At 45.9% G+C, this 15,243-nt stretch overlaps 1 protein-coding gene across 1 annotated transcript; it reads left to right on the plus strand.

Moving 5' to 3' along the window:
• Positions 1-20: 20 nt before the first annotated feature.
• Positions 21-15,222, plus strand: CHUK (component of inhibitor of nuclear factor kappa B kinase complex). The gene is made up of 21 exons (XM_085064423.1): positions 21-176; positions 246-340; positions 1,966-2,080; positions 3,587-3,656; positions 4,332-4,420; positions 4,682-4,771; positions 4,975-5,099; positions 5,496-5,603; positions 5,926-6,061; positions 6,821-7,015; positions 7,364-7,466; positions 8,472-8,595; positions 9,061-9,212; positions 10,066-10,127; positions 11,071-11,180; positions 12,551-12,600; positions 12,721-12,817; positions 13,228-13,375; positions 13,715-13,854; positions 14,204-14,300; positions 14,944-15,222. Exons 1-21 carry the CDS (start codon positions 21-23, stop codon positions 14,968-14,970), a joined length of 2,289 nt encoding a protein of 762 aa, XP_084920549.1. The 3' UTR covers positions 14,971-15,222.
• Positions 15,223-15,243: the final 21 nt, after the last annotated feature.

A 15,243-nucleotide genomic window follows, 5' to 3' on the forward strand; every position in this document is an offset into this window, starting at 1 on the left:
CCGGAGCGAGCGGCTGAGCCATGGAGCGGGGCGGCCCCCCCGCGCCCGCCGCCGGCGAGCGGGCCCCCGGCGGCGTGGCGCTGCGCGGGCACCCGGCCGGCGGCTGCGGGCCCTGGGAGATGCGCGACCGCCTGGGCACCGGCGGCTTCGGCAACGTGTGCCTGTACCAGCACCAGGTGGGGCCGGGCCGGGCGGCGGGGAGGGCACGGCCGGGCCGGGGCGGCTGACGGCGCTGTGTCCCGCAGGACTCGGGCGACCGCGTGGCCATCAAGTCGTGCCGGCTGGAGCTCAGCGTCAAGAACAAGGACCGCTGGTGTCACGAGATCGACATCATGAAGAAGTGAGTGCGGGCGGGCCGGCTCGGCTCGGCTCGGCTCGGCACGGCGGCACCGGACAGACAGGGACAGGGGACTGCCGGGGGTCTGCCCCTGGATTGGCCAAAGAGAGGGTACAGCCGGGGGTTAGTCCATGGACTGGCTGAGACAGGGGACAGCTGGAGGTCAGCCACCGGACCGGCCAGAAGAGACAGCTGGGGGTCAGCCCCTCAACAGACCAGGAGAGGGGACAGCCAGGGGTTAGCCCGTGGACTGGCCGGAGAGGGGAGTGCTGGGGGTCAGCCCCTGGACCGGCTGGGGAGGTGGGACCATGTTGTGGGGACAGCTGGCTCGGCTGCTGAACCAGGTTGGGAGAAGGGGCAGCCGGGGGTCAGCCACTGGGTCCCTGTCACCTGTGCTGGTTTATCTCTCTTTCCAAGATGTCCCAGCTCATGCTTTGGCTTGGGAGCTGGCAATCCCCGAAGTCCCCCTGCCCTGTTGTGCTGCCTGGGCTGTTCACTCATCTGAAATTCCTCCAACCTGACACCACACTGTGGGTTGAGTTTTTATGTTGTGACTTGGGAACACCCACGTGTTCCCATACCCCGCGGTACTTTTGTTTTTCATTTAGCAACCAGGGGATCCTGGAATTGGTTTTTTTATGTCACGCTGCCGAATGTAAAGAATAAATTCTCCTTATGTTTCTTTGTGAGAAAGTCCATACTCTGTGCTGCCCACCCTCTCTCCAGCAGGTGAACCAGGGCTGGATAACTTTGGCCTCTTGGGTGTGGGGGGTGCCTCTGGGCTTTGGGGTCTCACAGAACTGTTCACTTGAGAGAGAGATCCTGGAGCAGAAAATCCTCTCTCACTGGTGGGAGCAGGGATGCTCAGAGTTGTCCTGCCCAAGGCCTGCAGTGCCCCTGCTGTTCAGGGCTTTTCTGATCTCCTAATGTCACTCTGTCACCCTCACCTGCTCACTGAGTGCCCTGACACTGGGGGAAACCACTTGAAGGGAACCTGAAAGCTTGGTGATCTCTGATTTGGTTGCTGAAAACAAGCACTGATTCACAGGCTGCTCCTGCAGTTGCTTCCAGCAGTTTTGGAAGGTGTAGACAAATAATTTGCCTTCATTTCCTTCTGAAAGTGTCACGTATTCCCAAGAGCAGCATATATCTGAGACAGTCAGGAAACAGCTGCTTAAATTCAGTTGCAGAAGTGAATCCTTCCTTTTGTATGTGGCTTTCGGCTGTCTGATGCAGTCACACGTGTTAAAGGATTCCTGTGAAACCCTTGGGCTGGGGGAATCTGCACCCACATGCAGGAGTGCACACACACACACACACACACACACATACACGTGTAATGACTTTGCCAGGACTGTGTGAAAATGCAGAACTTGAGCTTGGATCCCCATCATCAAAATCCTGTACCTTAGTTGTGAGACATCTTTTCAGCTCATCACTGGTTTGTGTATTCCCAAGGTATGGATTTTATGCATTTGGATACTGATAGGTACCAGTTGAAGAGTGAGCAAGGATACAGTTGGGGAACAAGCTGTCTGTAGAACATAAAACATGATTGGATTGCAATCTGCTGTCTCATTCTCCCAAGAGAGGAGTCAGAGTTTTCATCCTGCTCTCCATGTGCCTAGGCTGAACCATCCCAATGTCGTGAAAGCCTGCGAGGTTCCTGAGGAGATGAACTTCCTGGTTAATGATGTTCCACTCCTGGCCATGGAATATTGCTCAGGGGGTGATCTCCGGAAGGTAATGTCTGCTTTGCTTTCAATAAAAAACAGAATAACAATAACCTAAACAAGGGGTGTTAGTGCTGCCCCTGTAACCAGGTCTGCTCTGTGGTGCTTCCCTTTTTGGGTACAGGTGTGAGGAAGTAAATGTGGAGTGAGAAAAAACCACGTGTGGGAAATGAGGCTTGTGTTTTTGAAGCCAGAGGGCAGTCCAAGGGCAGATACTCCTGTATCCTGGCAGAGTGTGTCCTTTCATGGAGCTGCTTTGGCATTAGTGCAGCTGCTCACACCCAGCATGTTTGGCTTTGCTGCTGTGTCTCCATCTGTTCAGAGTCTGACTGGTTTGGATTCATGTGTATCCAGTGTTATATTGCTCTCAGCACAGGGAATGAGCCTATTACTGCTGGACTGGGCCTCCAGGGATTCTGAATTTTCCCTATTCCTGCTGAACTGGGAACTGCCATTCTGCACACTGGCAGCACTCAAAAATAGAGGAATCTTTCAATAGTTCCCTAGGCAGTAGCTTCATGAACTAGAGTTTATGCTCCTTTTCCATTGCAGCTGAATTCAGGAAGCAGCAGTTTTCTGTAGGGGCAAAGCAGCAAGTCCCTGTCAGGATTTGCTTAGAAATAACCTCATCTATGTGATCAGGACACTTGTTTTTCTGAAGTTTTTGTTACTGGTGTTAAACAGCCCTGGGGAACGTGAGCAGCTGGTGAATGCAATAACCGTCTCTCTTTGTGTGGTTTTGAGTTGTTTAAAACAGTTCAAGAGCCAGTTTTAAGGTTTAAGTGGCAGTGAAAGAAGGGGCATATGTGAAAAAGCATTTGGAATTTACAGACAGAGGCATCTGGCCACATTCTCAGAGACATCTGGGTGTTGTATTATTGCAGTAAAGGTTTTGAGACTCCCTGAAGGTAAATTGGAGACCCTGGCTGAGAAATTAGCTCTACTGGCAGTGCAGTGTTTGATCACTTCATTCCTGATGAATCCTTAGGTGTTGCATAGATGCTGGAACAATTTAGGAAGTAACATGTTTCATTCCATTTGATGCCCTGTACTGCTTTGCTCCTTAAAGGAAAAAAAAGCATATTCTTTTTTCTTTCTGATTGTGTTCTTTAAATCTTTCGTTCGGCATCATTTGCATTTTGCTTCACTATTCATTTCTCCTCATGGATCCATCATGAGTGCAGAGACACCTCAGTCATCTGTAAAAGCCTTGAGTGCAATTAAAGTCAGTAGTTGCTGAAGCTGCTTTTATTGACTGCTCTTTAAGACAGTGAGAGCCTCCCTTGTCTGCAGCCCTGTGGCCCTGCCTGTGTCTCTTACCCCTCTGCTTTCTGAATTTTCATTTTGTTTGAGTTGTTTTCTTCTTGGCCATGATTTTATTGCACAAAGTCAACTGCCCCATTCAGCTGGAGTGATCAGCTGTGCTGTTTGCTGGATTGTATCATCAGGGGATGGAAAATGTTGTTTGCTGTTCACTGGTGCACTGTGGGTCTAAACATATTTTGCTTTTTTGTAGTTGCTAAACAAACCAGAAAACTGCTGTGGGCTAAAGGAAAGTCAAATCCTTTGTCTACTTAGTGACATTGGTACGTAGTTAACGATTGCTTGATATTGTTGTGGGGTTTTTTTGTTTTGGTTTTTTTGGTTTTGGTTTTTTTTGGTTTTGGTTTGGTATTTTTTTTTTTAATGTGTAGTGGCATTTTCCTTTTTCAGCTGACCATGAAAGGGGAACTAACAAGAACAGGGTGTTAAAAAAATCAGGCCTGTTGGGAAGTACCTGGTTTTTAGACACCATGGGGAGGAAGAGCTGTCTGATAAAGGGCAATGCCTGGGTTTCTCTAGAAAGTAGGTTTTCCAGGAGAGCTCCTTGTTTTCTTAATTCTCTTACTGATAACTCATCACTGCTTGAAGGAACAGAGCTAGTTTTGCCATGAGAAAATATTTTAGGGTACCGGCCTGCACTTCTGTCCTTTCAGTGCTCAGAGAGCTTCTGGGTGAATTCCTGAAATAAAGAGCAACTCTGCTTGCTTTGTCCTTGTTCCCCTTCCAGAATGGGGTTTTTCCACAATAAGTCTTTGGCATGTCTTTGCAAAGATATGAAAATGCAGTGGAGATGAAACACAAGTTTGAAGCTGTTAAATGTAGAAGCGAGTGGTGGTAAATCATAGAAGGCTGGGAACTTGCTCCCCAACATTAGTTTTTTATCAGATGTATCTTTAATCAATGTGAATTTTATTTTCTGTTAAACACATGTTTTTCAGGGTCTGGTATTCAGTATTTGCATGAGAACAGAATTATACACAGAGATTTAAAGCCTGAAAATATTGTTCTTCAGGATGAAGGTGGGAAGGTAAGTCAGATGGCCTCTGTCAGTGGTGTTTTCACTGTCATTTCTGGAAGTTATCACGTTCAACTGCACTGAAAACTCAATTGTGAATTTACTAAAGGCTTTAATACTGTTGTTGAAGCTTTGCCATGAACCTTCTCCAGAATTTCCATTCTGGCTTTTCTCTTGAGAGTATTCTCTGGCTGTCAGTGCACAGATTTTGGGTTGTTTGGTGATTTTTTCTCAGCATTTGTTCTTCTGATTAACTGTTTAAACTTTCTGCAGATTATTCACAAAATAATAGACCTGGGATATGCGAAGGATCTGGATCAAGGAAGTTTGTGCACTTCATTTGTTGGAACGTTGCAATATTTGGTAAGACATTTTTTAGTGTCACCAGCACTGGGGCAGGGCAGCTGTGGCTTGGCACTGCTAAGGCCTGAAACCTCCAAAAATTGAGATCCTGGGGACCTGTCCCATGGCTGTCCCCTGTCGGAGCCACAGCTGGATGCAGCTTTGTCTCTGCAGAAATGCAAGGAAATACCACTGTCAAAATTTCTTCTTATGATCCTTTTTAGGCTCCAGAACTCTTTGAGAATAAATCCTACTCGGTTACTGTGGATTACTGGAGCTTTGGGACAATGGTGTTTGAATGCATTGCGGGATTTAGACCTTTCTTACATAACCTACAGCCATTTGCCTGGTAAGACACTTATTCTGCAAGAGGTGCTTGGAAGTGCTGATAATTGACAAAGCTGAAAGGCTTTAACCTGCATATGGAGGTTTCTGCTTGCCTCGCTGTGCCTCGAGTGTATGGTCACTTGGGTTTTAAAAGGATGGTTCTGGAACATTGAAAACAGGAAACTTGGGTTTCTATTAGAACGAGAGAAGACGTAAATCTTTCCAGAGACAGACTTAATTGAAAGGGCTCCCCTCTTCCACGTGGAGATGTTCTGGGTGCATTGAAAATGGCATCTTTGTCCTGAAAGATGAGGTTTTTTCCTAAGCTGCTGGACACTGGCACTTTTTTGCTGTCTTCCGTCACTTCTGTACAAAAGTAACACTCCTCAGGATAAGCACAAAGGATTTTATTTTCCAGGCATGAAAAAATCAAGAAGAAGGACCCAAAGCACATCTTTGCCTCTGAAGAGATGAATGGGGAGGTTCGCTTCAGCACTCACCTGCCACAGCCTCACAGCCTCTGTGGGTACGTGTGTCCTCATCACAGGTGACAATTTTGGTCTTCTACACTGAGGGCTCTTCCTCCTTTATCCCAAGCATTGAGAGCTCCTCCTTCTTTCTCTTTAGGAGCCATTCAAGCTCCTGGCAAGCTGCTGTTTGCTGTTAAGGGATAGCCTGTAGCAACTGGCTCTTTTTTTGGGTACTTTGGGCTCTCCAGTGCTTGTTGATCACAAAGATGGTCAGAGCCTGTTGAACAGAGCAGACAAGAAGAGGCCCAGGAAGCTGGGCTGCTTCAGTCTGGTGAAGGGAATGTCTGCCTCCCCTCTCTTACAGCCCATCTGCTTTAGTTTGATTGTAGAACCCATGGAAAACTGGCTGCAGCTGATGCTGAATTGGGATCCACAGCAGAGGGGTGGAGGTTCAGATCCTGAGACCAGTCGTCCAAGATGTTTCCTACTAATGGATCACATACTGAATCTGAAGGTGAGTGAGGGCTGTTACTGGGTTTAAAGGCATTGCAAAAGCATCCCAGAGGATACAAAGTGTGTTTGGTGGAGCAAAGCTGTAATCCTGGCATCATCCAGCTTCCAGGGTCAGGAGGAATTGTTTTTCTTGGTATCAGGAAGTGAGTGCATGCATATACAGCCTGTCCAGTACATACTGGAAGACAAAACTTCTCCTGCAATATTAATCTGTAGCTTTACACTTGGAGTAGAAGGATGAGCTTGTATTCCTGTTTGTCGTCTTGGAAAGGACTTGCCAGGATCAAATCAGGCTTACTATTTGGTATTAACAGTTTTCCTGAACTTCACTGTTGATGCTGTGACCTCCAGGTGTGTTTATGTACTATAGCAGCAGTGCCTGTAGTAGAACAGAGGTGATATTCACCCGATTTTACTCCTTCAAATTATTATTGGAGCTTTGCTGGAGTCAGACTAGCCAAGGCAAGCCTGTGTAGAAACAGGAGGATAATTTTGCTTGCATTCTTCTGATGTAATTAAGCTGCAGGAGGGCTTGTGAAGGCTGTTAGTGTGTTGGATTGTCTCTTTCTCTGACATTAAAAGTTACAGGCCTAGGCTCTGAGTTTTTTATGTGAGGCTTTACACCTAAATTGATTATTGTGGTTATTAAAAACAAATGATGGTCTCATTCTGACGTGTTAATTGCTCTGTGCTCCCTCCCAGGCTTTGCCTTTTTCTTTGATATCCAGAGATTTGTAATCTACTTGTCCTCTTTTTACAGATAGTACACATCCTCAACATGACCTCTGCCAAGATCGTGTCCTTCCTTTTGCATCCCGAGGAAAGCCTTCATTCCCTTCAGAATCGTATTGAGTCTGAAACTGGAATAAGCACTGGAAATCAGGAGCTGCTGTTGGAAACAGGGATTTGCCTGGACCCTCGGAAACCTGCTTCCCAGTGTGTTATTGATGGTGTGGTAAGAATGATTCTTGGTTCGTGTCTTTCATGTTCTTAGAGAATTTAAAATCTTAGGGAAGATAAGTTGCCTAAATCTTCTCCCACAGGAGGCACTTTGCTCTGTATGTGTAGTAACTCTAAAGATCTTTTACTGGGTAATGTAAGAGGGTTTCTGTAGCTGTACTTTGCCTAAATATTTTAGTAATTGCTAGCAAAAGGTCCTGTCTTTCTGTGGGATCTATCAAAGTAAGTTTTTTAAGGCACTTGATAAGAACGTGTTCCCATAATAACTAGTTCGTGACGTACTGCGTTAGTAGGAGCTGCTTGGGGTTTCTCTTGTTTATATTCTCTTCTCTTTTCTCCCCAGAGAGGCTGGGACAGCTACATGGTCTATTTGTTTGATAAAAGCAAAACTGTCTATGATGGCCCCTTTGCTTCTCGGAGTCTGTCTGACTGTGTCAACTACATTGGTGAGTGTGCTGGAGAACTGCTGTTTATCATGCAAAATGGAATTAAATCTCCCTTTTAATACCCTGTGTGTTGTCTTGGAAGGCACTGTCTGATTTACAGAGAACCATTTAAGAAACTGAAACAGCCTAACACTTTGTCCTGATGACAGAGCCCTGGCATCACCAGTTTGTGCTTTTAGGCTGTGTTTGGAAGCTGCTTCTCTGCTTGGTGCTTCCCCTGCTTGTCTCTTGAGATGACAGCAGTCATTACAGGACCTAATAGACCTCTCTGAAGGTTTGTTTATCCCAAATATATCTGTATGAATGACCCTGTGTAGCTCTATGAAAGAAAAATAGAGTCAGGGGACAGGAGATGTCTGCTGGGATACTGCATGTAAACAAAATGCCTTGTGATGTGCAGTTATTGTTCAGTAACTTAATTTTCTTTGGCTTGTCTCCACTGGTTTTCCTCATCTTTTCATGACACTCAGGTTTTTCTGTGTTCTGGGCTGTTTTATTCTGGTGAATGTCATTACATGACACCATTGTGCTGAATCTCTTGGAGCAAAGGCTTTTTACAACCTGTTTATTGATACCCCAGTGTACAATTCCCATCTCTATAGGGGAACACACAGAAGTCCTGCATCTTTGCCCCTTAAACATCTGCATCAGGAAATCTGAGAGGAATGCTCACATTCTTCAAGCCTAGAGAAAGCATGAAGGCATTTTCAGATTAAACAGATTGGGACATTGACCTGTATCAATGGATTCAATGGAGCAATTAAGTTTGCTTTGCTACCTTGGGCTTTAGAGTTTTTTGGACAAAAAGCCCCAAAGGGTTTTACCTGCTCAGTCACAGGTTGTCACATACCTGGGGAGCTGTGACATGAAAAGCTCATACACACTTCACCAGCATCACCTAGAAATTGAGCAGAGCTTACCTGGCTTCCTAGGCACCTGAAGAAGGAATTAGGAACGTTGTCCATTTCCAGAGCTGTCACTTCACTGTGTTTCTCTTGTGTTCAGTCCAGGACAGCAAGATCCAGCTGCCGATCCCTCAGCTGCGCAAGGTGTGGGCAGAAGCGGTTCACTACGTCATTGGGCTGAAGGAGGATTACAGCAGGCTGTTCCAGGGCCAGAGAGCTGCCATGTGAGTGCTCACTCATCCAGAGGGATCTGTGCCATGCCAGCACAGGGGCTGTTTGCCTGCAATTGTGCATCTCGGGGAGTTTTGGTTCCCCAAAGTTTTACAGCCCTCTGCTGTTCTGTACCTTTACATTATAAAGCATATTTGGGCTGGGAGCTTATTCCACTCCAGGAATTGTGCATGTAGTGCCTGACACTGACAATAACTGAAAAATAACTTGAATACACTCAGAGTCACAGAATGGCTGGGGTTGATGGTCCTCCAGCCCAATCCATGCTCAAAAAGGGTTGTGTAGAGCTGTTTAGACCACATCCAGACAGCTTTCAAATATCTCCAAGGCTGGAGACTCTACAACCTCTCTGGGCAGCTTGTACCAGTGCTCAATCACCCCTAGAGTAATAGAATTTCCTTTCTGAAGTCTAGGTAGGCTTTTCAGCTAATATGTGCTGTCCTTGTTCCATCTGTTAGGCTCAGCCTCCTTCGGTATAATGCCAACCTGATCAAAATGAAGAACAACATGGTGTCAGCATCCCAGCAGCTGAAGGCAAAGCTGGAATTCTTCCACCAGAGCATTCGCCTCGACCTGGAGAGATACAGTGACCAGATGGCTTATGGCATATGTAGGTATTGGGGAATCCTTGTCTGGGTATCTCATGTGATCCTGTAAAGGAGCTCAGCATCTCTATGGGTGTATTGTAGCTAGGGTAAATGCACAGTTTGGCAGGAGCAAAGGCAGGAGGGTAAAAAACAGAATGTTTTTCGAGACCTTCACTGACAGTGAGACAGGTAGTCAGGTGTTCTCTACTGGGAACAGGAAACAGGAGCATTAATAGTACTGGTGATATAAATATTTGCTGTTTATTAATTCAGAGTCTGATGCATTTGGAGTTGTGACTGGGCACCAAGTGGAGGGCAGAGCTGCTGCACTTGCTGACAGTGCTGACAAGCTGCTGTGCTTGTTATCAGCAGATACCGTTTGTCAGGATGAGAGATGGGCTGAAAAAGCACCAGCTACAGTTTCATGTCCCAGAAACAAATAGTGTTCAGGAGAGAACAGCAAGATTTACACGTAGTTTGAATATATATGGCTAAAAAATGCAGCTTGAGTAAAAAAAGGATGACTGGGCTGAAGCATCATGATGGAAAATAGACACTGTAAACTGGGTTTGGATAGTCTGTTTTCAATCAAAAAGTGGCAGTTGTTGAGCTTAATGGTGGAGTTTGAAGACTTAGAGTCATTTTAGGCCAGTGATTCACAAGCAGTGAAATCCTATCAAAGGGTTTGTGTGTGAGTTAAGGTTGAGCACAGAGGCAGCTTTGCTGTCTCTGTGATCTCTGGGTCAGAACTCCTGCTGGGAGATTCAGCATCATATTCTTTGTGTTCAAATTACATTAATATATGTAAAGTCCAGGTCTTGCTTTATTTGTGTGTCTTAATGTCTTTCTATAAATTAACAACTCTTTTCTCTTAAGCTTCAGAGAAGATGCTCAAAGCTTGGAAGGAAATGGAAGAGAAAGCCTCTCAGTGTGCACAGGTAGGAGATATTAAAGAAGCTTCATTATCTCTGTGTGAAGAAGATTGTGACAGGAATTTAATGTGTCATATGTGCCACTGCTGTGTCCATTCAGTGTTTCATATCCTCCCTGCAGTGGGGATGGGAATATCACTGCAGGTGCATTAAAAAAGAAACAGCCTCCTGTCACCAAGTATTTTGAATGGATTTGGACAAAAACAATACAAAAGTCACCATCAGTTCTCTAAAAAGGAAAGTAGAATGCAGAGACATGTTACTTACTGCCCAAAAGAAATGGTGTTGCTATGGAGCAGGAGTGTTCCTGGCTGGATTTGCTGCACACAAAAACTCCCATTGCTGAAGCTGAAAACCAATCACTTGCTATGCAGCAATTTCAAAATTGCGGGACTTCATTAAGGAGTACAGACACAAATCACTGGCATTCTGCAAGTAAATATGCAAATTAGTTTTAAATAAGAGTGATCTCTTCTTTGTTATCTAAGGAATAGATAAAAAGGAGGCTGCTTCTAGCAGAATAATTCAAGGCTGTCTCTGGCTGTTTCCAGACAACCAGGAACCTCAACCAGTATTTACTTGGCGGATCATCAGAATTATGTTCTGTTATTCCACCTGCCCTGTCCCTTTATCAGGGATGGAAAATGTTTCACTCTATACACAGAGATATCTCATTCTGTCTAGCAGGCAGCTTAACTTTTGTAAATTCCAGAGACATGGGGAGATGATTTATGAAGAAACTGATTTTTCTCACCCAGTGTGGTGGTCAGAGGTTTGGGTGTAGGTGATACCATGCACTGAGAACAAAAGCCTCAATTATGTGTCAAAGAGCTTTTTTGTCTCCTAAACTCTCCATGCCATCAGCCCATTATCCAAACAAGTGTTCTGGGGATCTTTATCTCCCTGATTGCTCTCCTTCAGTCTGATCTGTGCCCACATTTCACCTCAGGCTGAAGATATTGGCTACCTGGATGAGCAGATCATGGCTCTGCACACTGAAATCGTGGAGCTGCAGAAGAGTCCCTATGCAAGGCGCCAAGGAGAGGTCATGGAGAGCTTGTAAGTCCTGTGCTTGTCATTTTTACTGCACGTAATTGGATTTTTTTGTCTTTCAGTGTCTGAGGGGTTTTTTTTCCGCTCTGTTGCTGGTTCCCTCAGCGATTTTGCAATGCAAACTGCAAGTACAGAGTAGTGTTCAATTGATTTAAGATCATTTTGCTCAAGGAAGGGAAGATCCCACCACTTGTGGGACATTTCTCTGTCACTGAACCATGAAACCTCATTTTGCAAGAGCCCAGGACTGAGATATATCTTGGTCTTGACTGGGGATTTCCTTTTCTGTTGAAGAGGAGTGACTTTCTTAGTGTTGAGTGAGAAAACAACATGATCATTGTAAAACCCTCTTAAATACCTTCAGTGTATTTTCAGAGCAAGGGGAGATAACTCATGGCTACTTTAATATTTGGAAAGTTGATTTTTAAAAAAGTATTAAAATATGAAAGAGCTAAGTGGTATTACTGATCTTGGGAAGACACAGGAAGCAGTTACTGGGTTGCTGCTGAGAGCCCGAGTGGCAATTCTAACAAAAAGGGATTGAACAGCCATTAAATCTGTTAACAAGAGCTCTTCAGAACAAATCTGAGTGTTCTGGGAGGAAATGTGCCTGTTCCTGGCTTGTTCCCCCCCCTCCCTCTTAGCTAAGTTACTTTTCATCCTTTGTAGTTGCAGCAGAACTGGTGCACAGGGGAGGAAGTGGTGAAAGGGAGAAGCCAACTCCTGCAGCAGCAGCTCAAACTAATCATGAACCTGTCTCCTTAAACATTATTTTTAAGCAATTCTACCACTGCAGACCAGGGTTAGAGCTGGGAAACTGCTGCTTGTTTCTGACAGACTGATGTAGAATAGGGAGGATTTGTTCAAGGCTGGAGGTTTTCAGTTTGGCTGCTTTTGAAATATTTGAAGTGACATTTATTTAATGGGAAGAAGAGAAACACAGTTGTCTTGCTTGTGATGCAGCTGTCTCTTTCCATTTGCAGAATATCACTAAAATTCAGGCAAAAAATGTAGAACAGGAACAAGAATTTCTCAGGCAGTTGTGCAGTTACAGTTTCAAAAATGAAATCGGATAATTAAGGATACAGGGGAAAGAAAACACAGCTGAGCCATGTGAAGATTTGAAACTGAAAATAACCTCCATTTGGTGTGGTGTTCTGAGAAGAAAATGCATAATTAGAGAAAAAGAGAGACAGCTTTTAGGGAAGTGTTAGATTCCATCTCAGAAAGAGTGTGTTCAAAAGGTCATGCTTGTGTACCAGCTGTAGGAGAAGGTCCAGTGTCTGAGTTCAGAAAGGTATCCCCTCATTGCAATGTTTTTTTCTGGAGTAACCTGCCTGCTGACACCTGTCTGAACCATATTCTTCTTTTTAAAGGGAACAGAGAGCCATAGACTTGTACAAGCAATTAAAAACAAGACCTCCAGGTATGGAAGGATATGATTTAAAGACTGTTTCACACTTGTACTCCATGACTAATTTTTCTGAACTGAAACCTGGAAAATACTGTTAGGATTTACTTACATGGTAGTTGCTGGTCCTTCCAGATCATGCCTACAGTGACAGCACAGACATGGTGAAGATCATTGTGCAGACAGTCCAGAGCCAGGACCGAGTCCTCAAGGAGCTCTTTGGCCACCTCAGGTACTTGATGCAAATAAAAAACCCAAACAAATCCAACTTGCAGCATTTGTAGCTTTGTAGTAGGAAAGGAGAAGAAAAAGCAGGGAGGTCAGAGCCAAAAAAGCTCCATCCACATTTCTCATAGTAATATTAATTCTGCTCAGCTCTGTGTTGAATTTCCACTTACTTTTTAAAAATGTAACTGTTAGCATCCAGGAGCTCACTGAAAAATGAGGCAAATTCTGCCAGCTGGAGGTTGGGATTCAAACCTTTGGGGAAGAAAAGAAGTAGTGTAAAAGCAGAGATGATACCGCAGTGCTTTGTACATTAATTTTTCAAGTATCTTGAATCCCAGGGTGAGGCTTTTGGTTTTGCCAGAACATGTTGCCACACAAGCTGGGAAGTGACTTTGTGTTTGGTTTTTATTCTAGCAAGCTCTTGGGCTGCAAGCAGAAGATCATTGACTTGCTTCCCGAGATTGAAGTGGCTCTGAACAACATCAAGGAAGCTGACAACTCAGTGATGCAGATGCAGGGGAAAAGACAAAGGGAGATATGGCATTTGCTGAAAATTGCTTGTGTGAGTAGCTGTTGGACTATTTGTTTGCACTTCCTTCCAGTGCAGGGGCCAGGAGACATCAAAGAAAACTCAGCAAAAAACGGTAACTGCCACACCATGGTTGACTTTTTTTCTGCAGAGCAAGGCAGTCTGAGATGGTAAAAGCAGAAGCTAAATGGGTGCTTTCCTGGTTAGTTTAAGGTGGTTTAAGAGTGTGCTGCTCTTTTTGCATTAATTACAGTGCTTTAAGCCATCTCCTGATTCCCATGTGTGTCTGTGTTACAGACAGTGTTCATGTGTAATCCAAGTCTTGCCTACAAATCATTGAAGCCCAAATTCTTCTGAATTTCTTTCTTCCAGACTCAGAGCTCCTCTCGATCGCTGGTCAGCTCCAGCCTGGAAGGGACAGCCTCAACCCCAGCAGCCACGTGGCTCCCCCAGGGCTCCTCAGGGAACACAGCTCCTCACTCTCTGCCCTTGGTGACAGCTCCTGAAGATGGGTATGAGCTGCTGCAGCAGGAGCCACTGCAGGAACTCAGCGTGCCTGCTTCAGCATCTGAGGGGTTTTATCCTTCCCAGACAAGTTTCAGGAGTTCCTGTGTTACTAATAATCTAAAAAATCAGGGATTGGGTTGGACTCTTTATTCAGAAACCTCTGCTCTATTTCTGATAAGGTTTCACATCCTCCATGCACTGCTAAAGCACTGTGCCATCCATTTATTGCATACCATGTTGGTCTTCCTTGGGGTTGGATCTGGTTATTTCCTTCCCCCAGTGCAGCACCTTTTGATGGGGGTGGTGCTTTTGGTGCTTGAAATCCATCATCTTAGGGGTTTTTCATTCCTGCAGGGCAAATTTTGCTGATGTGATACAGGAGAATGTGAATTACCTCGAGCTCTTCAGCAGCATTTTGCAGGAGGTGAGGCAGGAGCAGAACAGCATGATGGTAAGTGGCTGTGCATCTGCCAGGACCTGGCTTTCAAGAGCCACCTAAGGGTGCTCTGGGGACATGGAGAGCTCCTTGAATAGGAAAAGGGATCAGGTTGCTCCAGGGTTCCAGCCTGTCCTTGGACACTGCCAGGGATCCAGGGGCAGCCACAGCTTCTCTGGGCACCCTGTGCCAGGGCCTGCCCACACTGCCAGGGAACAATTCCTTCCCAAAATCCCATCTAACCCTGTCCTCTGACAGTGGGAAGCCATTTCCCCTTGTCCCCTGGAGTGTCCTGTCCCTCCATCCCTTGGAAATAATCTCCTTCCATCTTTCCCGTTGGCCCCTTCAGGCACTGGAAGGTCACAGTTGGGTCACCCCACAGCTTCTCTTCTCCAGGCTGAGCAATCCCAGCTCTCCCAGCCTTTCCTCACAGGAGAGAGGAGACACTCATCCTTTGGCCACCAGTTTGGAAAATCCCATCATCTCCCAAACTAGAATGGACCCACAGGGCTCATTGAGTGCAGCTCCTGTGATGTGCTGCACCGTGTTAACTCACAGGAGCATCCTTCCTAAGGGCAGTTACTGATTTTTCATCAAGCAAGACCCACATCCAGTAGCCAGACCCTGTGCTCAGTTGTTCTTTTGCTTCTCTTTGCAGAGTTTCGACTGGAGCTGGCTGAAATAGCCCCATGTGCCAAGGTGCTGCATCACCCAAGTGCCTTCCGTGTGCTGAGCGCGGGCTCGGCCGCCTTTCCTGTGGGACCCCGCGGTGTTTTGTTGACATCGCCATGTCACCCATCAGCTGTGTCCCCAGGGAGCGGCCTGGGCCCGGCCCGTGCAGCCTCCTCAGGACGGGGGGCGCGGGCAGGGCCCGCCGCTGTCGTGTGCCCCGTGACTGTATAGCGCGTGTATATATAATAAACTTTGTGTAGAGACACTCGGGTACTGCGGCCTGCTC

This window comes from Lichenostomus cassidix, chromosome 6, assembly GCF_008360975.1.
Source record: "Lichenostomus cassidix isolate B80296 chromosome 6, HeHo_3.0, whole genome shotgun sequence".
Lineage (NCBI taxonomy): Eukaryota > Metazoa > Chordata > Aves > Passeriformes > Meliphagidae > Lichenostomus > Lichenostomus cassidix.